At 43.7% G+C, this 23,165-nt stretch overlaps 1 protein-coding gene across 8 annotated transcripts in view; it reads left to right on the forward strand.

Moving 5' to 3' along the window:
• PPFIA3 (PTPRF interacting protein alpha 3) overlaps window positions 1–23,165 on the forward strand; it is a 715,578-nt gene that overhangs the window by 380,624 nt on the left and 311,789 nt on the right. For all 8 annotated transcript variants that reach the window (XM_073602297.1, XM_073602301.1, XM_073602303.1 and 5 more), the window contains one exon: window positions 9,185–9,319. In XM_073602297.1, the coding sequence (XP_073458398.1) occupies window positions 9,185–9,319 (135 nt within the window). The remainder of the gene's footprint in view (window positions 1–9,184; window positions 9,320–23,165) is intronic.

Below are 23,165 nucleotides of genomic sequence, written 5' to 3' on the forward strand. Positions count from 1 at the left end.
ACCTCAGTCACCAGACGCTGGATCAGTGGGAGTGGTTCCTACACCTGGACGTGCTCTGTCTGATCTACCTACCCTGGGGGACCCCGGATTTGGATATTCTAATATCTTGCCTCAACAGGAAGGTATGTGGCGAGAATGAGGGATCCCCTGGCGGATGCAAGAGATTTACAGGTTTCTACCTGGAGGCTTCCCCTTCAAGAGAATCTCCTGATTTAAAGACTGATCTGCCACCCTGCTTTACTGCCTCTGGCTTTGATGGCATGGCTATTGATATCCAGGTTTTAGAGATAAGAGGTTGTTGGGATCAGTGATCCCTACGATGTTAAAGGCACGCAAGTCTACCTCTGAAGATTTATCATCATACCTGAAAGGATTATATCGCCTGATGTGAGGCTTATACTTGCTCCTTCTTAGTGGCTCAGGTTTTGACCTTTCTCCGATGGGACGTTGAACACAAGCTTGTCTTGATACCATTAACCACGTGCTTACTGGGCACCTAAACCCCCCCTCCTGCCCACACTTTGACTGTCATACAACCCTGTACCCAAATGAAATTTTAGCATTTTTTTTACCACAAATAGAGCTTTCTTTTGGTGGTATTTGATGACCTCTTTTTTTAAAAAAAAAGACCGAATTGAAAAAAAAAATACAAAACCGTTTTATATTTTGGTAATACATTTTGCAAACAGGTACTTTTTCTCCTTCATTGGTGTACACTGATGAGGCTATACTGATGGGCACCAATAGGCTGCACTGATGGGCACCGATAGGCTGCACTGATGGGCACCGATAGGATGCATTGATGGGCACCGATAGGCTGCATTGATGGGTACTGATAAGGCGACACTGATGGGCACTGATAAGGTGGCACTGATGGGCACTAATAGGCGGCACTGGTGGGCACTGATGAGGTGGCACTGGTGGGCACTGAGATGTGGCACTGATTGGTGGCACTAATGGGTGGCACTGAAGGGCATTGATAGGTGGCACTGAAGGGCACTAATAGGTGGCACTGATGGGTGGCAGTGATGGGCACTGATGGGTGGCAGTGATGGGCACTGATTGGCACTGGTAGGTGACACTGATAGGCAGCACTGCTAGGTGGCACTGATGAGGCACTCGTGGGCATTGATATGTGGCACTGATGTACTGGTGGGCACTAATTAGTGGGCACTGTGGGCACATATGAGGCGGCTTCACCTCTCCCTGCTCGGGACCAATGTCCCTTCAACAGAAGCTGGTGATCGGCTTTTTTTTCTCCTCACACTGTCAGCGTGAGAAGAAAAAAAAACTATTACCGATCCTCTGTTTACATCACACGATCAGCTGTCATTGGCTGACAGCTGATCACGTGGTAAGGGGTCAGGATCGACCTCTTACTCCGATCTGCTTTCTGCTTTTGAGATCTTTTTTCAGTGCCCTTTGGCCATGCACTCTTTGATTTACACTTTCATCAAAGAGGTTCGCCATGTGGCTTCCCGTGTGCTTTCCCTGTTGCCACTATGGGACCTGACCCTGGTCTCCCTTTGAGAGTATTCAAGATATGCCCCTGCTTAAGTTGTCTTCTTGGTTGTCATCACCTCTGCATAGCAGATGTTGGAGCTGGTGGCCCCAACTTGTAAATCCCTCTATTTGGCCTTACACAGTGATAAGGTGATAAGGTGATTCGCAGTTCATGCCCCACCTTTCTTCCACATCTCTCGCACTCTAGGGAGGTTGCATTGCACTCCTTGAATGTGGTTGGGGCGATTTGTGTCTGCTACGGCTTCCTTCCAGACATCGGATTCTCTTTTTGTGCTCACGGATGACCCAAGGAAAGACCAGATGGCATCGACTGCCTCTATTTCCTGATGGATTCGGCAGACAGTTGTTCAGCCATATGCCATTAAGGGTTGGGCTGTTCTCTTCCCTGGTATGGCACACTCCATCCACCAGAGCGATTAGTGCGTCTCTTGGGTGTTTTGACACCAGGATTCTGTGTCTCAGGTTTGCAAAGCGGCTACCTGGTTTTCTATGCACATGTTTACCAAATTTTAAAGAGTTGATGTATTTTGGCCACAAGGTTTTGCAGGCTGCTGTTTAGGGATCCATGTTGCTCCTTGGGCTGTTTATTTGAGTGTTTGGCATGTTTGCCTGGTGGCTCCAGTTTTTTGTTTACCCATCTCTCACTGAGGCTCTGCTGTGGGAGGTCCCTAGGATTGAACAATAGAGGAACTGTGTCTGTCAATGAATGTAAGAGAAAATGGGATTTTTGTTACTACTTGAGTTCATACTTTTCTTACACTGCTTTGTATCTAACTGGCTTGCCTGTAGCAGAGAGGGGGTTTTATACTAGATAGGACTGCCTGTAGGCAGTGCTATGTTCTTTTCTGCTTATTGTTCTACTCCTGTATGTGGCACTATAAAACCCTTTCGTCAAAGAATAGAAGAGCTGTGTCCATCATTGAATTCAGAGAAAGGAATTTTATGGTGAGTAACAAAAAATCCCATTTTATCCACTTACTTAAAATATCATGATATATATATATATATATATATATATATATATACATATATATAAGCAGTAAAAACTTGCCCCCTCAAAAACCTTACACCGCGGCCATGGGCTCAGAAATCTTTTACCTGTAAAAATGCATATATGTGCATAAACAAATATGTGTTGCTATTTTAACAATATATAGCATATAAAATATACATGTGGAGGAAATTTTTTAAATCATGCAAAGATAGTTGTACCCCAGAAAGAAAAATATTGTAACTGTTGTAAGCATTTCAACCATCAGATATCTTAGGCAGAGATGATGTAATAAAATGTAATATAACTGCATGCAATGCCAAGCTGCAGCAGCAAATCTAGCAGACTATTAGCATGCATTAAAAAGGGTATCTAATCAAGAGATAAAACTATAATTCTGCCACTGTACAAAACTGGTTCAGCCACATCTTGAGAATGCCATCCAGTTTGGTCACCAAGCGTGTGGCAGAAAACTAACACTGCACATGACCCTGAACACACCATCCCCACCTTGAAACGTGGTGGCAGCATCATTTTGTGAGGATGCTTTACTTCAGCAGGGACAGGGAAGCTAGTCAGAGTTGATGGAGACAAATACAGGGCAATCTTAGACAAAAACTTGTTAGAATCTGAAAAAGACTTGAGACTGGGGCAGAGGTTGACCTTCCAGCAGGACAACAACCCTGAACATATAGCCAGAGCTACAATGGAATGGTTTAGATCAAAGCATATGCATGTGTTAGAATGGCCCAGTCAAAATCCAGACCTAGATCCAATCGAGAATCTGGGTCAAGACTTAAAAATTGCTGTTCACAGACACTCTCAATCCAATCTGACAGAACTTGAGCTATTTTGCAGAGAAGAATGGGCAAAAATGTCACTCTCTAGATGTGCAAAGTTGGTAGAGACATCCCCAAAAAGACTTGCAGCTTTAAATGCAGCTAAAAGTATTGACTCAGGGGGGGCTGAATACAAATGCACCCCACACTTTCCAGATATTTATTTGTAAAAAATGTTGAAACCCATTTATCATTTTCCTTCCACTTCACAATTATGTGCCATTTTGTGTTGGTCTATCACATAAAATCCCAATAAAATACATTTACATTTTTGGTTGTAACATGACAACATGTGGAAAATTTCAAGGGGTACAAATACTTTTTTAAGGCACTGCAAATGCTACCAGGGAGTACTGTGGAAAATTTCAGCAACTAAAGAACATAACAGAGGCATCAGGCAGAGCAACCCAAAACATAGTTGCAGGACCCATTTTTAATTGTACTTCAAGAATATTCTTTAGTATACTTTTAACCATCAAAAGTGTTTAATCCATTTTTTTTTGAGGTGTCATATGTGATTTAATAAGAAAAAATAATTCTCCAACCTCTAAAATAACGATTAGAAAAGAGTGTGGCTATCACACCCAAAAATGTGTCTGCCAGGTAATACTCCTAGCACATTACAAAGCAGTAATTCTGCAAAGCACCTCATAAGTTTGGCCACTATAGAAAGCTGTATATCATATATATATTGGAAATATGACAGACACACCCATACTGGGTGTCTACCAAGTGATACTCCCATAGTTTCAAGCATAGAAGTATACATTAAGCTGTCTTCCAAACCCTCAATGCAGCTAATACAAAGTAGCAAAGCAGAAAAGATGTGATGCCTCCTGTAGGACCCTGACAATTGTTTGCTTCAATGCAATCAATCCAGGTGGAAAACGAGATAGTAGATATGTATGCATGGCCATAGGTAGGGCATAGGCCAGTGAAGAAATCTTCAATGAAGTTACTTAACCATTTCAGGCCCGGAAGGATTTACCCCCTTAATGACCAGGCCATTTTTTGCGATACGGCACTGCGTCGCTTTAACTGACAATTGCACAGTCGTGCAATGTTGTACCCAAACAAAATTGATGTCCTTTTTTTCCCACAAATAGAGCTTTCCTTTGGTGGTATTTGATCACCTCTGCAGATTCTGTTTTTAAAAAAAAGACCAACAATTTTGAAAAGAAAAATAATATTTTTTACTTTCTGCTATAATACATATCCAAAAAAAAAAATAAAAAAATTAATTTATTCATCAGTTTAGGCCAATATGTATTATAAAAAAAAGCAAAAGTTATATCGCCTACAAAAAAGGGGATAGATTTATGGCTTTTTTTTTTTTTTTTTAATTGTTTTTACTGGTAATGGTGACGATCAGCCATTTATAGTGGGACAGCGTCATTGCGGCGGACAAATCTAACCCCAAGTGACACTTTTTGAGGTCCAGTAACATTATTACAGTGATCAGTGCTAAAAAAATGCACCGATCAATGTATAAATGACACTGGCAGGGAAGAAGTTAACTCCAGGGGCGATGAAAGGGTTAACTGTGTTCCCTAGATGTGTTCTAACTGTGTGGGGGATGGGCTCACTGGAACAACACAGAGATCGCTGTTCCTGATCACTAGGAAAAACAGATCTCAGTGTTGTCCCCTGTCAAAACGGGATCTGCCTTGTTTACATAGGCAGATCCCTGTTCTGCCTCTCTGTGGAGTATTCGCTCCCATGGCGCACAGCACTCGCACGCCCACAGTATCTATTGCATGAAAGGATGTACAGGTAGAGCCGCCCTGCCGCAGTATATGTGCTGTGGGCTGTCTTTAAGAGGTCAAAGACATGCAGGCAAAAGTACCTGTAACAAAGCTTTGGGCAGGCATGCAATTGCTGTTTTGCTTAAAATCTGTAAATAACCAAAACCATAAATACAGTGCCTTCATACCACTTGAAATGTTCTAAATTTTGTCATGTTACAACCAAAACGTAAATGTACTTTATTGGGATTTTATGTGATAGACCAACACAAAGTGGCACATAATTGTGAAGTGGAAGGAAAATGATAAATGGGTTTCAACATTTTTTAAAAAGAATATCTGAAAAGTTTGTCGTGCATTTGTATTCAGCCCCCTTTACTCTGATACCCCTAACTAAAATCTAGTGGAACCAATTGCCTTCAGAAGTCAACTAATTAGTAAATAGAGTCCACCTGTAATTTAATCTCAGTATAAATACAGCTGTTCCGTGAAGCCCTCAGAGGTTTGTTAGAGCACTTTAGTGAACAAACAGCATCATGAAGGCCAAGGAATACACCAGACAGGTCAGGGATAACGTTGTGGAGAAGTTTAAAGCAGGGTTAGGTTATAAAAAATATCCCAAGCTTTGAACCCATGAACCCAGAAGCCATGTGGGGGACACAGCAAACATGTGGAAGAAGGTGCTCTGGTCAGATGAGGCCAAAATGTAACTTGTTGGCCTAAAAGCAGAACGCTATGTGTGGCGGAAAACTAACACTACACGTCACCCTGAACACACCATCCCCACCGTGAAACATGATGGTGGCAGCATCATGTCGTGAGGATGCTTTACTTCAGCAGGGACTGGGAAGCTGGTCATAGTTGATGGGAAGATTGATAGAGCCAAATACATGGCAATCTTAGAAGAAAACCTGTTAGAATCTGCAAAAGACTTGAGACTGGGGCAGAGGTTCACCTTCCGGCAGGACAACGCCCCTAAACATACAGCCAGAGCTACAATGGAATGGTTTAGATCAAAGCATATTCATGTGTTAGAATGGCACGGTCAAAGCCCAAACCTAAATCCAATTAAGAGTCTGTGACTTGAAAATTACTATTCACAGATGCTCTCCATCCAATCTGACAGAGCTATTTTGCTAAGAAGAATGGGCAAACATTTCTCTCTGGATGTGCAAAGCTGGTAGAGAACACCCAAAAAGACTTGCAGCTGTAATTGCAGCGAAAGGTGATTCTACAAACTTTTGAGGGGGCTGAATACAAATGCATGCCACATTTTTCAGATATTTACCGGTATTTGAAAAAAAAAATTTAAATCCATTTTTTGTTTTTATTCCACTTCACAATTATGTGGCACTTTGTGTTGGTCTATCACATAAAATCCCAATAAAATATATTCACATTTTTGTTTGTAACATGACAACAAGTGGAAAATGTCAAGAGGTATGAATACTTTTTCAAGACACTCTACATGCAACAAACAGAAACAGCACCGCTTCAATTTGTTAGTATATCTAAATATATATAATATATTGAATCATTTGTTTTGGGTTTAAAATCACTTTAACACATTGGAAAAAAATGGACTTCATAATCGTGGTAAAAATTTCACTATGTGAAAACACATGAAATAACATATTATAAATGTGGGTTACTGCATATTCATGGGAGTAAAAGGGCCCCATATCCTAATGATAACGAAGTTTGGGTTGTTATAGCTGTGCAGAAACTTTGTATACCAGTAGCATCTGGAAGATCAGTGACAAAAAAGTGGAGACCTAGAACAGAAAATACACACTGGTGTTGACACAACTTTTATCTTAGGGGTATATTTAAAAAGTGGTGATGTGACTTTCACCAAATATTTACTGGTGGTAATTCAATCATCAGTCATTTCAAATAAACATGCACCTGGAAGATTAACCTGCAGTGAATGTTTAGTGAAAGTGATATTAACTGCTCTATAAATATACCCCTTATTGTATAAGCCTCAAATATGTTGTTTCTTGCCATTTTCTTGCTTTCTTTATTTTCTGTTTTTTTGCTGATTCTCCCATGATGCTTCACTCTTTGGTTAAGAAGCATTATCGGACTGCTTAGGCCTCATGCACACGGAATGTTAAAATAATGTTATGAAAACGCCAGTATCTTTGCAGTGATTTTTTTAAACTTTTTTCAGCTTTTTTCAATGTTTTTGCAATAGCGTTTTTCCGCGCTAGCATTTTTTAGCGTTTTTTAGCTTTTTTTTTTTCAAAATTTTTTTTTTTTTCAATGGATCAAAAACATTAAAAAACGTTGGTGAATGACGTTTTTGAGCGTTTTTGTGCATTTTTGAGCGTTTATCAGCGTTAGAGCGTTTTTACAGTTGAAAAACGTCTCTCAGAACCCACTGGTCCTGGGTTTTTTTTACAGCTTAAAAACGCCTATGCCATTTGCAGCTCAAAAAGGCCTAGGTGGGCATGAAGCCATAGACTAACATAGACAGGCCTTTTTAAGCTGCAAAAAACGCTCAAAAAAGCGGCTGTAAAAACGTCCGTGTGCATGAGGCCTTAAAGTGAAATTCTGTAATCAATCTAACTAATCCTGAAACTGCTCCCACCCCCTTCTAACACCTACTGTATATTCACTTCCCTATGGAAGAAAGATGTACAGCATGGTTTCTCAACCAGGGTTCCTCCAGAGGTTCCTTTGATCTTTGATCAATGAGCAATTTCTGCCTCTCAGATAAATGCCCACTAACACCACTGATATTTTTAGCTATCTGTAAGGGGGAAATTCTTTCCAATCACCACAAGTGCAATCTTCCCACTAACCATCACACTAGTGTATCATGATTTGTAGATCAAGTCTTTTTAGCAGGGGTTCACTGAGACTGGAAAATTATTTCAAGGGTTGAGAAAGCTGATGTACACTATATGCGTACCTATTTTCAGTTTACTCCTGTTCGGTCACGTGATTGGCTTCCCTCTCTAGGCTAGCAGAGGCCTCAGACAATGGAAGGCCCATAGTAAGCCTATGGGTGACATGACCTCTCAGGCATTCCAGATTTTGTTAGAGTGCTCTCTCTTCTCCCCTGGAGCCAGTTCTGGCTGACATAGGGGAGATCACATGACCAGACCAGAGTGGCCTGAGAATAGGTATATATATATATATATATATATATATATATATATATATATATATATATATATATATGCATCTATATTCAACAGGGTAGTTAGTATAAGTGTTTAAGGGTGGGGAAGCAGTTTTAAAATGAGTTTGATCAAACCCAGAATTCTACTTTAAAGGCAGAAGATTGCTCACAGCAGATGTAGCCGCTAATTTTATAACTAGGAGATTGGGCTGCAGCTATACATGAGATTTTGAGTTCCTGGTCATTGGTTGCTGTTTTTGGTCATTCCATTATGGGCCCTGAGATTCTGGGCTATTAATCTAAATTGGCTTACTGAAAAAGTAAATGACAGAGATTGTACATTGCAACAGAAAACAAAGAGCATCTGGTAACCAGTGTGGCTTTTAAAGGGGTTGTAAAGGTAAAAGGTTCTATGCACTAAGGTGAAAAAACCTCCGACAATACCGCCCCCCCCCCCCAGCTCCACCGTTTTACTTACCTGAACCCCCGAAAGTCCCGCGCTCGCTCCCGACATCCTCTTCGCCGCTCAGCCTGGCCGTTGATTGATTACAGTGGATGGATTGAAAGCAGTGCAGCCATTGGCTCGCACTGCTATCAATCACATCCAATGACGCGGAGCGCCGGGGGGCGGGGCCGATTGATACAGTGAGCAGCTATGGTCGCCGACTGTATCACGGGAGCGCGCCTGCAAGCACTCAACACCATGCGAGGGAGCTCGCATTAAGGTGTTAAGTCCTTGCGGGGGGGAGCCGAGACAGCCGCCGAGGGACCCCAGAAGACCAGGTTCGGGGCCACTCTGTGCAAAACGAGCTGCACAGTGGAGGTAAGTATAACATGTTTGTTATTTAAAAAAAAAAAAAATTATCTTTAGTGATCATTTAAGGCTGGGTTGTGCCTTGGTTGCTATTGACTGATCATTTTTAACATTGTTGACTTATGCCTCCTGCCACAGAGTGAAGAGAAGAACCGGCAGCTGCAAGAGTGGCTAGAGGACGCCAAACAGAAATTACAGCAGACCCTGCAGAAAGCAGAGACTCTCCCAGAGATTGAAGCTCAGCTGGCACAGCGAGTGGCGGCTCTCAGCAAGGTATCTATACTTACACACTGTCTAATCAGAGCACACAGTAGGAAGAAGCCAGAAAATCTTTCATAATAAGTCCTTTTCTTTACAAGAGAGGCAAGAATTAGAACAAATGCATAGGGTACCTTTTTGACATCTTTTTTGTATTGATGTTATTAATTAATAAACAAAGAAACATTTTTTGTTTGTTGATAATGAATATTGCGCAATTACCACTTGCAGTCAGGAGATGACAAGCTAGCATTTTGGCGCTTCAAAACTGCCCGTTTTGTAAAAAAGATTTGACAAAGAAGAAAGATTAGATTATACTGTGCCATAGTTCCATTATACAAAATCTGGGCTTTCTTAGTGGAAAGCTTAGCATGCTTTTCAAACTGAGGTTCACTGATATATCTTGTATAAAGCCTAATTCTCTTATTTTTTAGTCTTGGATGCCATTTTAAGGACAGCGGCTATATGTCCAGTTTTAAAATGGCACCAGGAATCATTGGCTGTGGTGCGTCCAGGTGCATTTGCAGGTTGGTGTTTCCGGCTATTGATATTTCTTCCACACCTAGGGACCAGGAGGAGGGGAGATTCGTCATGCTGGGGGAGGATAGTGGTTGTGGTGGAAGGGTCGGGGGATGGGATATTCATGAAGTCTGTCCTCAGTCCCCTTCACACCACAACCCCCCTTTGCAGCACAGCCCCCCTTTATATCACAGTCCCCCTTTAAAGAAGTCCCACAGTGTCCTCAGTTTCCCTTCACATCACAGCCCCTCTTTACATTACAGTGCCCCTTTACAATTCAGTCCCTGTTACATTAATGTAACGGGGACTGCTTTGTAAAGGGGGCACTGTAATGTAAAGGGGGGCTGTGATGTAAAATTGTCACTGTGATATAAAGAGGACTCCACTGTAAAGGGGGCACTGTGATATAAAGGGGACTGCACTGTAATGTAAAGGGGGGCTGTGATGTAAAGGGGGCACTGTGATATAAAGGGGACTGCACTGTAAAGGGGCACTGTAACAGTGCCCCTTTACAGTGCAGTCCCCTTTATATTACAGTGACAACTTTACATTACAGCCCCCCTTTACATTACAGCGTCCATGCAGTCTGCCCCCTCCCCTCCTTTCCTCTCTAACATCGATCTCTGCCTCCCCTGCTCAGGACTTCTACCTGCAGGGCAGAGGCTGTTAACAGTCCAAATGCAGCTCCTCCTTCCGCCAGTCTTGCCGACGATGTCATCCTGTCAGAAGTGCAGGGGGCGAGAGGAGCTCTCCATTCCGATCTGCAGCTCCTCACACCCCCTGCCCTGCTGATAGGCGACAGACATTGTTGGGCGGGCGGAGGAGCCAGGAGAGGACACCCGGGCATGGCCGTACAGCAGGAGGTAAGCGGCGACTGTGGTCTGTAATAGCCCTGTGCAGACCGCAGTTGCCGCTCATCTCTTGCTATGCTGCCTGGTCAGCAACAGGCTATGGATCAGTACCGGTCCACAGCCCGGGGGTTGGGGACCCCTGATTTAGATGACATTAGTGTTTATTGCAAGAGTGTCAAATGATCACAAAGCATTGGAATAACCCCAAATAAGGAGAACATAAAAAAGAAGAGCAAAAAGCCTCAGAAAAAATTCTATATAGTGTAGTAGACTGAGAAATGTGAGATAAAAAAATATGAAAGGCAGTCAAGGAAGATAAATAGTTGTGTACTTGTATCTGTGAGGTTGTGAGGTAAAAACTACTCACAAACATGTGAATTTAATTTGTTTTGTAAAAAGCCTCCACAGTCTCCAGATGGTGAAGGAGAGGACTTAAGGATCACTGCTGGCTGACATGTTTCGAAGGTATACCTTCTTCCTCAGAGTGTACCTAGATTGACTTCCACCATTTGGAGGCTTTTTACAAAACAAATTATCTTCACATGTTTTTGAGTAGTTTTTAATCTGGTTTTACAAATAATTGTACTAAAGGATAATGCACATGGCTGGTGTGCCCTATTTTCTTTATTCCGTTCTTTGCTAAGTGTTCTGTGGATTTCAGTGTGATTCCCAAGAGTTGGGAAGTGGAAGCAAGGAACCGACTTGAAGATTGTTTCTTTGTAAAGTAGATATTAATTGTTCACATAAGTAAACACAGTGGCATTCTGATTTTTAGCAATCACAAACATCAAAAAATTTGCTTTTTTTTCAATTTTTTAAAAGCATTGTCTGCCCCATGTAAAATGATGTATAATACATTAGAATAGATTACAAACAAAAAAAATAATTTTGGCACTGTCATTTGGGGTTTAGGGAGAAAATGCCTATAGACTGAAGTGGTTAGGCAGACCAGTTGTTTAAGAAAAAAATGTAGCTTTATCTGCAATGCTGCAATGAGTGTTTAAAGCTTTGGCTAAAACAAATTCTATCTCTGCAAATTAGGTAATGCAAGAACAGGCCTCCCCCATCTCAATAGACAGGCAAAGATATTACCTAAACTTTGATTTCAAAAGTATATAGTTAAGGTCTGAGACCAAATCATCGCCCTATCTAAATTGCTGTTTTAGTGTGATTCTTTTTTCACCCAACTCTTGGACAAGAAAGCTACCTTGGGAAACTTTTCTGCAATTTGTAGCCCTTTTATTTTTAATAACTGTTTGCTTGTGTATAATTAACTTTGTAACTTAATTTTTGTAAACTTCTGTATATGCACAACACTGCAGAGATATTGAATATGAAATTAATAAGCTGTTTTTTGATTGCCATAAAGAAAGCATTAATCTGAAGAGACAGTGAGTGAATGTTGGCACTAAAGAGGGCAGTGCATGCCAGTCTGCTGAAGAGTAAAGTTTGCTGACTAGAAGTGTCAAGAGCAAGGTTAAGCGGTGGCATTGAGCTTTAGCTTGTTCATGCTGTTTTCTGTTGTGCCCTCTGTCTGGATCTGCGGGGCATCCTCAAACGGAAGGTGGAGGAGCGCAGGGTCCCTAACATCCACCAGCTCCATGATGTCGTCATGGAGGAGTGGAAGAGGACTCCAGTGGCAACCTGTGAAGCTCTGGTGAACTCCATGCCCAAGAGGGTTAAGGCAGTGCTGGAAAATAATGGTGGCCACACAAAATATTGACACTTTGGGCCCAATTTGGACATTTTCACTTAGGGGTGTATTTACTTTTGTTGCCAGCGGTTTAGAAATGATTGGCTGTGTGTTGAGTTATTCTGAGAGGACAGCAAATTTACACTGTTTTACAAGCTGTACACTCACTACTTTACATCGTAGCAAAGTGTAATTTCTTCAGTGTTCTCACATGAAAATATATAATAAAATATTTACAAAAATGTGAGGGGTGTACTCACTTTTGTGAGATACTGTATGTATGTATGTGTGTGTGTATATATATATATATATATATATATATATATATATATATATATATATATATATATATATATATACACACACACACACACACAATTCTGTGTAGTCAAATAACACTGATGCAAAATAAAAATAACTGTCCAGGTGTCATCAGTAGTGCAAAGATGGTGAAAAAAGAGTCCATTGTTAAAAACAAGTCCCAAATGTTACTAAAATTGTGTGTCAAAAAACATTCAAAATCTTCTCTATATGCACACACTTTACCATCAGTGTGCTCACCACCAGGACCCCCTGTGGATATCTTCTCACCTTAATGTGTGCACCCAAATGCTGTCATAAGGGTCAGACAAGCTTTGCATACAGAGATGCCAGCAAAGTTCCCAGTTCTTATGGATATCTCCTCCACTCCTCCAACAGGTAAATTAATGTAAAGATTTAAAAGAGACTAATAGTGTAGACCGCTAAAAACTGTATTTATCTTGAAAAAAGATCCACTCACATTTAAATAGATAAATACTAGCATAAATAAATAGATAAATACTTGCATCAAACAACATCGGGTGTTAATGACACGGCATCTGACAATGCATCCGCCGAGTCTCGTGTTGACTTATTGTGCCAATCTTGGCTTTCTCAAGGGCTTCTTAACAATGGACTATTTTTTCACTATCTTTGCACTATTGATGACACCTGGACAGTGATTTTTATTTTGCACAAGTACTATTTGATTACACAGAATTTTGTATATACAGCATGTATATATATATATATATATATATATATATATATATATATATATATATATATATATATATATATATAATATAATTTTTCACACCATATATTGTTTTATACTTTGAGGGATTGTGGGTATCTATTGTATATATTTTACCTTAGAGTACTTCACTTTTATGATTTGAGTTGTATTCATTAACTGGGCGGCACAGTGGTGTAGTGGTAGCACTCTCGCCTAGCAGTAAGAAGGGTCACTGGTTCGAATCCCAACCACGACACTACCTGCTTGGAGTTTGCATGTTCTCCCTGTGCCTGCGTGGGTTTCCTCCGGGTACTCCGGTTTCCTCCCACACTCCAAAGACATGCTGGTAGGTTAATTAGATCCTGTCTAAATTGTCCCTAGTATGTATGAATGTGAGTTAGGGACCTTAGATTGTAAGCTCCTTGAGGGTAGGGACTGATGTGAATGTACAATGTATATGTAAAGCGCTGCGTAAATTGACGGCGCTATATAAGTACCTGAAATAAATAAATAATAATAAATAAATTAACGGTGTGGTGTTTGCACTGAATGTAGTGGTAGCAGCTATTTGTTTTTATTTAATTTTTATCACAGATACAAGATATTTTACATACTTAGCACGGGGATTGTTTTATAAATATTTGGAGCTTTTCTTTTAGCCACCATTTTAAGTTGTTTGGGATATTCAGATTAGGATGAAAAATAGAATTTCCTAAAATGGAGGTCAAGGGAAAATAATGGAAAAGGAAGAGGTCTGCTGGAATATTTGACATTATCCCAGAGTTTCATAGAGTGATCTATGATCGGGTAGAATACATTTTTCGAAAACCTGGTTAAATTCTCATTAGATTGCCTAAAGAGATCTGGGGCTATAGTGTAGGCTACAAGACTTCGCCAAAGAGCATAATACCAGCAATTAAGTTGGGGTTTCTAAAGCCTTAAGGTCAATACAACTCCAATTTTAAAAACGTTGGGATGCTGTGTAAAATCTACATAAAAACAGAATGCAATAATTTAGAAATCTCATAAACCCCTATTTTTTTCACAATAGAATATATAGAAAACATATCAAAAGATTAAACTGAAAAAAATGCAGAATTTAAATAAAAAAAAGTGTATTTTGAAATTGATGGCAGCAACACGTCTCAAAAAAGTTGGGACAGGACAAAGTTTAACGCGGTGTAGCATCCTCTCTTCTTTTAAAAACACTCTGTAAACGTCTGGGAACTGAGGAGACCAGATGTCAGGGACGAAGCTAGACATTCCTTCACCCGGGGCAAAGACTCAGTTTGGCGCGCCCCCTGGCCCATGGTTTGAGTGGAGCAGTGGACGGTGTCAGTCACTAGAGCAGTGGCCGACGTCAGTAGGGCAGTGGCCAGTGTCTGCATGGCAGTGGCTGACGTCAGTAGGGCAGTGACCTATGTCAGTAGGGCAGTGGCTGGTGTCAGTAGGGCAGGGACTGGTGACAGTAAGGCAGTGGTCTGTGTCAGAAGGGCAGTGGCTGGTGTCAATAGGGCAGTGGCTGGTGTCAATAGGACAAGTGGCCAGTGTCATTAGGGCAGTAACTGACGTCAATAGGGCAGTGGCCTGTGTCAGTAGGGCAGTGGCCCGTGTCAATAGGGCAGTGGCCCGTGTCAGTATGACAGTGGCTGTTGTCAGTAGGGCAGTGGCTGCTGACAGAAACACAGGGGCTGGTGACAGTAAGGCAGTGGGCTGTGTCAGTAGGGCAGTGGCTTGTGTCAGTAGGGCAGTGGCTGGCATCAATAGGGCAGTGGCCTGTGTCAGTAGGGTAGTGGCTGACGTCAATAGGGCAGTGGACTGTGTCAGTAGCACAGTGGCTGGTGTCAGTAGGGCAGTGGACTGTGTCAGTAGGGCAGTGGCTGGTGTCAGTAGAGCAGTGGCTGGTGACAGTAAGGCAGTGGACTGTGTCAGAAGGGCAGTGGCTGATGTCAATAGGGCAGTGGCTGGTGTCAATAGGACAAGTGGCCAGTGTCATTAGGGCAGTGGCTGACGTCAATAGGGCAGTGGCCTGTGTCAGTAGGGTAGTGACCCGTGTCAATAGGGCAGTGGCCCGTGTCAATAGGGCAGTGGCCCGTGTCAGTAGGACAGTGGCTGTTGTCAGTAGGGCAGTGGCTGGTGACAAAAACGCAGGGTCTGGTGACAGTAAGGCAGTGGCTTGTGTCAGTAGGGCAGTGGCTTGTGTCAGTAGGGCAGTGGCTGGCATCAGTAGGGCAGTGGCCTGTGTCAGTAGGGTAGTGGCTGACGTCAATAGGGCAGTGGACTGTGTCAGTAGCACAGTGGCTGGTGTCAGTAGGGCAGTGGCTGGTGTCAGTAGAGCAGTGGCTGGTGTCAGTAGAGCAGTGGCTGGTGACAGTAGAGCAGTGGACTGAGTCAGTAGGGCAGTGGCTGGTGTAAGTAGAGCAGTGTCTGGTTTCAGAAGGGCAGTAGACTGTGTCAAGAGGGCAGTGGCTGCTGTCAGTAGGGCAGTGGACTGTGTCAGTAGAGCAGTGGATTGTGCCAGTAGGGCAGTGGACGGCACCAGTAGGGCAGTGGACTGTGTCATTAGGGCAGTGGCTGGTGTCGGTAGAGTTGTGACCTATGTCAGTAGGGCAGTGGTCTGTGTCAGTAAAGCAGTAAACTTTGTCAGTAGGGGAGTGGCTGACATCAGTAGGGCAGTGGACTGTGTCAATAGGGCAGTGGTTTGTGTCAGTAGAGCAGGGGACTGGTGACAGTAAGCTGTGGACTGTGTCAGTAGGGCAGTGGACTGTGTCAGTAGGGCAATGACTGGCATCAGTAGGGCAATGGCTGGCGTCAGTAGGGCAGTGGACTGTGTCAGTAGGGCAGTGGACTGTGTCAGTAGAGCAGTGGACTGGTGTAAGTAGAGCAGTGGCTGGTGACAGTGGGGTAGTGGACTGTGTCAGTAGGGCAGTGGACTGTGTCAGTAGGGCAGTGGTCTGTGTCAGTAGGGCAGTGGTCTGTGTCAGTAGGGCAGTGGTCTGTGTCAGTAGAACAGGGGACTGGTGACAGTAAGGCAGTGGACTGTGTCAGTAGGGCAGTGGACTGTGTCAGTAGAGCAGTAGACTGTGTCAGAGCAATGGCTGGCTTCAGTAGGGCAGTGGACTGTGTCAGTAGGGCACTGGACTGTGTCATTAGAGCAATGGCTGGCTTCAGTAGGGCAGTGGACTGTGTCAGTAGGGCACTGAACTGTGTCATTAGAGCAGTGGACTGGTGTAAGTAGAGCAGTGGCTGGTGACAGTAAGGCAATGGCTGGTGTCAGAAGGGTAGTGGACTGTGTCAGTAGAGCAGTGGTCTGTGTCAGTAGAGCAGTGGTCTGTGTCAGTAGAGCAGTGGTCTGTGTCAGTAGAGCAGTGGTCTGTGTCAGTAGGGCAGTGGCTGGTGTAAGTAGAGCAGTGGCTGGTGGCAGTAAGGCAGTGGCTGGTGTCAGTAGGGCAGTAGTTGGTGTCAGTAGGGCTGTGGACTTTGTCAGTAGAGCAATGAACTGTGTCAGAGCAGTGGACTGAGTCAGTGGGGCAATGGCTGGTGTAAATAGAGCAATGTCTGGTGTCAAAAAGGCAGTGGCTGGTGTCAGGAGGGCAGTGGCTGGTGTCAGGGCAGTGGCTGGTGTCAGTAGGGCTGTGGCCTATGTCAGTAGGGCAGTGGTCTGTGTCAGTAAAGCAGTAAACTTTGTCAGTAGGGGAGTGGCCGACTTCAATAGGGCAGTGGTCTGTGTCAGTAGGGCAGTGGTCTGTGTCAGTAGAGCAGTGGACTGTGTCAGTAGGGCAGTGGACTGTGTAAGTGGAGAAGTGGCTGGCATCAGTATTAGACCATAGGTTGCTATGGTGCTTTATAGGCAGGCAGGTGTAACAAAGTCTTTAACAACATTGGAGCCATGTCCTTTTGCAGACATCGAGTGCAGGTTGATGAACACAGGACTGAAACATGAAAAGTGAAACGTTGCTGACATTTGAGAGAGTGGCACTTAGTTTTGCTATCCGTCTCCTCTCATGATTCAGCCTACAGCACCTAACACAGACTTTCTTCTCTTGGGCACCATCCTTGTCCTCTAGTGCTCCTGCTATGTGGTGCTCCCATCCTCCTCACGCCACCAGGACACTGAGGAAGCAAGGTAACCAGGCGAACTTCCCTCCTCGCTGTCTACGTGACTCCCCGGTGGCTAATGGCAGTGCCACCCCGGGGTTTGCAGAGAGATATTCTTAAAGGGGTGGGGCTGGTGTTGCGAGGCAAAGTGGGGCAGGCAGGGGTCATGGCTCACAGCCCAGTGCATGTTCAATGATCTGCACTGGATGTCAGTGAAAGAAGAACAATGTCCCCCGCGCCCAAACTCATCATCACACTGCCACATGGATCATTGCTACGTCTCTAGCACTTGTGATGTAGTGGAGATCGGGCACCGGGTGAACAGCAGAAGGGGAGGATTGGATAAGACCAGTGGTGCCCCTCCCCCTTGTTTCGGCCCTGGCTGGAGCTTTGGGAGAAGAATGTTGTCCAATTTTTACCCGCTATAGGAATGTAACTGCTCAACAGTCCTGGGTCTTCTTTGTAGTATTTTTTATTTCAATATGCACCAAATATTTTCAATTGGTGAAAGGTCTGTACTGCATGCAGGCCAGTTAAGCTCCCAGACTCCTCTACTAGAAAGCCAAGCTGTTGTCATAGATGCAGTATGCAGTTTAGCATTGTCCTGCTGAGATACATTAGGCCTTCCCTGAAAAACACATTGTCTGGATGGGAGCATATGTTGCTCTAAAACCTGGATATATCTTTCCTCTTTACAAACTTTGTGCAAACTGACCAATCCGTATGCACACAGAATAGACCACAGAGCAGTTTTTCACTTTGCACCATTTTAAATGAGCATTGGCCCAGAGAAGACCTCAGAGATTCTGGGTTAAGGGTTTAAAGTGGGATTCCAGCCTAAAAAAAATAAAAATAAAAGTCAGCAGCTACAAACACTGTAGCTGCTGACTTTAAATAAGTACTTACCTGTCCTGGGTGCCCGCAATGTCGGCCGCCCGACACCGCCATCCTAGGTAAGGGAAACAGGCAGTGCGGCTTCACTGCCAGTTTCCTACCGCGCATGCGCGAGCGGCGCGGCACTCTGTGAATGGCCCCATGGTGTTCTGGGAACACACACAGTTCCCAGAAGACAATGAGGCCGCTCACCGAGGAGCAGAAGACGCCGTGGAAAACTAAGAGGCAGATTAGGAAGACTGCCTAGCAACGTAAGTTTTAATTTTTTTTTTTATTTTTTTTTTTTTTATTTTTCTTAGGATTTTTGGTGTAATTTTATTTTTCAGGGTGGCCCTCCACTTTAACTGCATCCATAGTGTAAAGCCATTAGGGAATGAGATGATGGGGCTTACAGATCTATCTCTGGGATCCAGGAGATATGAAAGCTTCGGTCTGTTAAGCCAGCGGCCGCATGTGTGGATGCATTTTAGCTCTTTTACTACTGCTCTTACCAGTATTCCTTTATGCTGCCTAAGCTATACTTATGTGGATGTGCATTAACCATTCCCATGCGGTAGTGTCATCACAACACAGCTTTATTCTAGCTATTAGAATAAAATGTAACCCTTTTCTTGCCGCCAGTAACAGCATTTCAAATTTTAGGCTGATCTTTTGAACCTTCCATGGCTGTGTCATTGCCTATGTTTTCAGTACCTTTTTGCTGTGCTGGGAATATCTGTTCTTTTTTTTTCTTGTTGTCATATAATACTTTATGGTGTCCTTTTCATATAAGGTTTCATATTAGGCTTTTTGCACATGAGCATCTGAGCCTGTGCAAAATAATTCAAGCATAATACCTCTGTCCAGAAAGCCCAGATGCTGCATACAGTCTCCCATAGACCTGAATGGCTGTGTAAGGCTATACTTCGGTATACGCAGGTGCCTGTGTAAACATAAGTATAGCGTACAGGCGTATGCAAAAAATAGAACATTTTCTTTACTTTATATCTGTTTTGTTATGATTGGTATAAAGTTTTTATTTTAAGAATGTAAGTTGTAAGTTGTTCCATGATACAGGATTTACAGGGACTATACACTTTATAAAGAGAGAGCACGGCAGAAGGCATTTTTTTTCAGACCCTCTCTCCCTCCAATTAAAAACTTTCCTTTACACTGTCTGTACACAGAAAATGGGAGGGGTGAGGCACTTCTCTGACTCATTCACGTGTTTGTAAATTACAGCATGACCTACTGAGCTCTTTAAACAGACTTTTTTTCAGCAAGAAAAAAAGAAGGGCATAAGGAACATGTGAAAAGCAGCCTGGCATCTAATATGCTGACACAAAAGGAGAATGCATAATATTTGATTGCTATGTTTTACAACCCCACTTCCAGAAAAGATGGAAAACAGAATGCAATTATTTGCAAATCTCATGACCCCATATTTTATTTACAATAGTAAATGTAAAATATATCAAATGTTTAAATTGAGAAATTGTGGGGCGTGGCCAAGGCAGGCATGTGAGAGGATGCATCTCCCACAGCTCCCAGCAGTGATCCGGTAACCGATCCTCCCCCAGCCCACATACCGACTTTATTTTGCCCTATGCAGCACGGGCACGATCCTGAGACCCCAGGGGATCATCCGCCGGCTATCTGCACCAGAGGAAAGTTCCGAAAAGGACAGACTGAGATGACGGGCCTGGAGATCCAAGATGGCGCCGCGGCGTCCTCAGTGAAGCACACACCGCGCGGACAAGACAAGCTGAAGGACTCTTGGTCTAAAGCAAGTAAGACGCCAACATTTACTGGTAAAGACACCCCTAGAGACATGATCTACTATGCACAGAAAATGGCTGGGACATTGGGAACAGAGCAGTCATCCAGCCAGGCTGGGACACATGCTATGCAGGCAGACATCACACAGGTGCTCTGGGGAGAGGAGGAGGGGGAGCAGTCAGCCCTTGCATCTGGGGAACCACAAAGACCAGCGGACCCGGACGCTATGCAGCCTACTTTAGCTGACATACTCAGAGCTGTGAACAACTGTAGAGCTTCAGTTAACACCTTGAAGGAGCAATTTGGGGGTCTGAGAGAAGATGTGGCATTACTAAGACAAGACATGCAAAAGATACGTGAGCGCACCACTGCTGTGGAAAGCAGAGTCAGTGACATGGAAGACCAGTTACCACCTATGACACAAGATACCAGAACAGCACTGCAATTAGCCAGGGATGCATGCGACCATGCAGAGGATTTGGAAAATCGCTTAAGGCGAAACAATGTTCGCATAGTGGGGTTGCCTGAGAAAGTGGAGGGCAGGGACCCCACTACCTATGTTGAAAACTGGCTAATGGAACTTTTTGGGAAAAATGCTTTGCGGTGGAACGTGCTCACAGAGTGCCCTCACGCCCACCTCCACCAGGGGGCCCTCCAAGATCCATTCTTGCAAGAATTTTACATTACAAGGATAGAGAAGCAGTGCTGAGACATGCTCGAGAGAAGGCAAATGTTCTCCACAATGGCGTTCGGGTATCTTTCTACCCGGACTTCTCGGCAGAAGTCCAGAGGCGCAGAGCTAAATTCACTGACGTGAAACGCAGACTGTGACTTCTGCAACTCCCATACGCTATGCTATATCCGGCGAAACTTCGGATTGTGATGAGAGGCCAAGCACAATTCTTTGAATCCGCTAAGGATGCTTCAGTCTGGTTGGATAGAAATGAGCAGCCATTGAAACAGCAGGCTCCACAAGACGAAGACTGAAAGGACTAAACCGGCTACTTGCAGAGGGCTGGGATACTAGAAAATGTTATTTTGTTCCTTTTTTCTAGATGGGCAACCAGAACATACCCTATCCTCTATTTCCAGTGTTGACAGATGTTCCTTGGCTGGGGGACTGAATATTCCTAAGCAGTGCAATGAGAGCGAATTGGATTAAAAGTTGAATTTACGAATGATCTCTTTCAGTAAAAAAGAGTGATGGAATGTCGCATACGTTGCTAAAGTTGCCATGTTGGCAGAATGTGCAGTTTATAGCACAAGAAAGTTTTCTTTTTCACCACCTCCCACTGAAGTGGGGAAGATCCTAGCAATAAGAGCTACAAGCAGAACGCATGATATCTCAACAGGACACGAATTCATCAAACTTACGGCAAACCTAGCAGAACCTCGCTACAGAAGTGGATCCACTACCTTGCCCAGGTGCGCACAAAGTACCGGTCAACAATACTTACCTACCAGCAGACATGGCGGACATCCCATTAGTATCCTGGAACGTTAGGGGACTACACTCCCCATTGAAGCGTACCATGATTCGCATGTGTTTGAAGAAGTACATCCCCGGAATTCTCTGCTACCAGGAGACCCACTTGACTGCGGACACTGTGAGCTTCCTGGGATACTCCTGGGTAGGAAAGGCCTATCACTCCACGCACACCTCCTATTCTAGGGGGGTGAGCGTATTGATCCATGGCAACCTGGACTTTGAAGAAATCGCAAATGAAATTGATAGTGAAGGTCGTTATGTCTTTCTCCATTGCAGGTTGGGTACACTGACTTGTGTGCTGGCGGTGGTATATATTCCTCCCCCCTTCACGGCGGCGGTGCTTAGGTCTCTGCTGACATTTATGGATGGCAGGCCTGACTCACCGCTGTTGGTAACGGGGGACTTTAATTGTTGCTTAAATCCAGTTGAAGATAGACACCCGGGACCCGGAGCCTCTGCCCTCTCCAGGGCTACCCCCCTGGCGCGGTTGTTGCAAGAGGTGGGCTGGGTGGATGTCTGGAGACATAGGAACCCAGGAGTTAGACAATTTACATGTTTTTCCAAGGCCCATGGTTGTTTGTCTAGAATTGACCTGGGGGTGTGCAGCTTTAACATGCTCCCGTTTGTTTCTGATATGATACATAGGCCCCGCAGTGTATCTGATCACTCACCAGTGGTTATCCGGCTTATAATTGCCCCAATAGTTACACTACCTAAAGCCCCTTGGAAATTCAATGCTTTTTGGTTGAAACTGTTCCGCTCACACGAGGGGATAGTTGGGAGCATGTGTGAGTTTTTCCGCACCCAGGATCCAAATGAATCGATGATTGGGCAATGGGATGCCTTTAAGGCATATTTGAGGGGTGTGTTAATTGCTGAAATGAATAAGGTTAAACAAGACTCTTCCGCACTTAAAAATGAACTTGAAACTAGAGTACGAGAGATGGAACAATTATATGTCACGGATCCTTCTGATTCGACCAAAGAGGCATGGCAGGCGGCTCTTTCTGCATACCGTCAACTGCTGTCCTCATCGGCCGACAAGAAGAGATTCTTTGCTAAGCAGGCGTTTTTTGAGGAGGGCGAGAAAACAGGCCGCATACTGGCGAGAATCACAAATTCATACCAGAAGTCCCCAACTATAGGTGCTATTAGGACTAAGGAGGGTAACATAGTTAACACGCCTGAAAGGGTACTGCAGGAACTAAACATGTTTTATGAAGATTTGTATAAGCCGGGTACATCTTATACATCTGAGGAGTTAGAACAATACTTGGGACAGATAGATTTCCCAAGATTAAACAAAGATCAGAGAGGGCTCTTGGAGAGCCCCCTTACAGTGGAAGAACTACAGGATGCGGTTGGATCTTTTCCTAACTGCAAAGCGCCCGGGGAAGACGGAATTCCCATAGAAATATATAAACAGCATCCTACTGAATTACTACCTCAGTTGCTTAAAGTCTTTAATAGAGCCAGGGAGGAAGGCCGCCTACCAATATCAATGTCAAGGGCCAATATTG

Source organism: Aquarana catesbeiana, linkage group LG10 (genome assembly GCF_042186555.1).
Source record: "Aquarana catesbeiana isolate 2022-GZ linkage group LG10, ASM4218655v1, whole genome shotgun sequence".
NCBI classification, from domain to species: domain Eukaryota; kingdom Metazoa; phylum Chordata; class Amphibia; order Anura; family Ranidae; genus Aquarana; species Aquarana catesbeiana.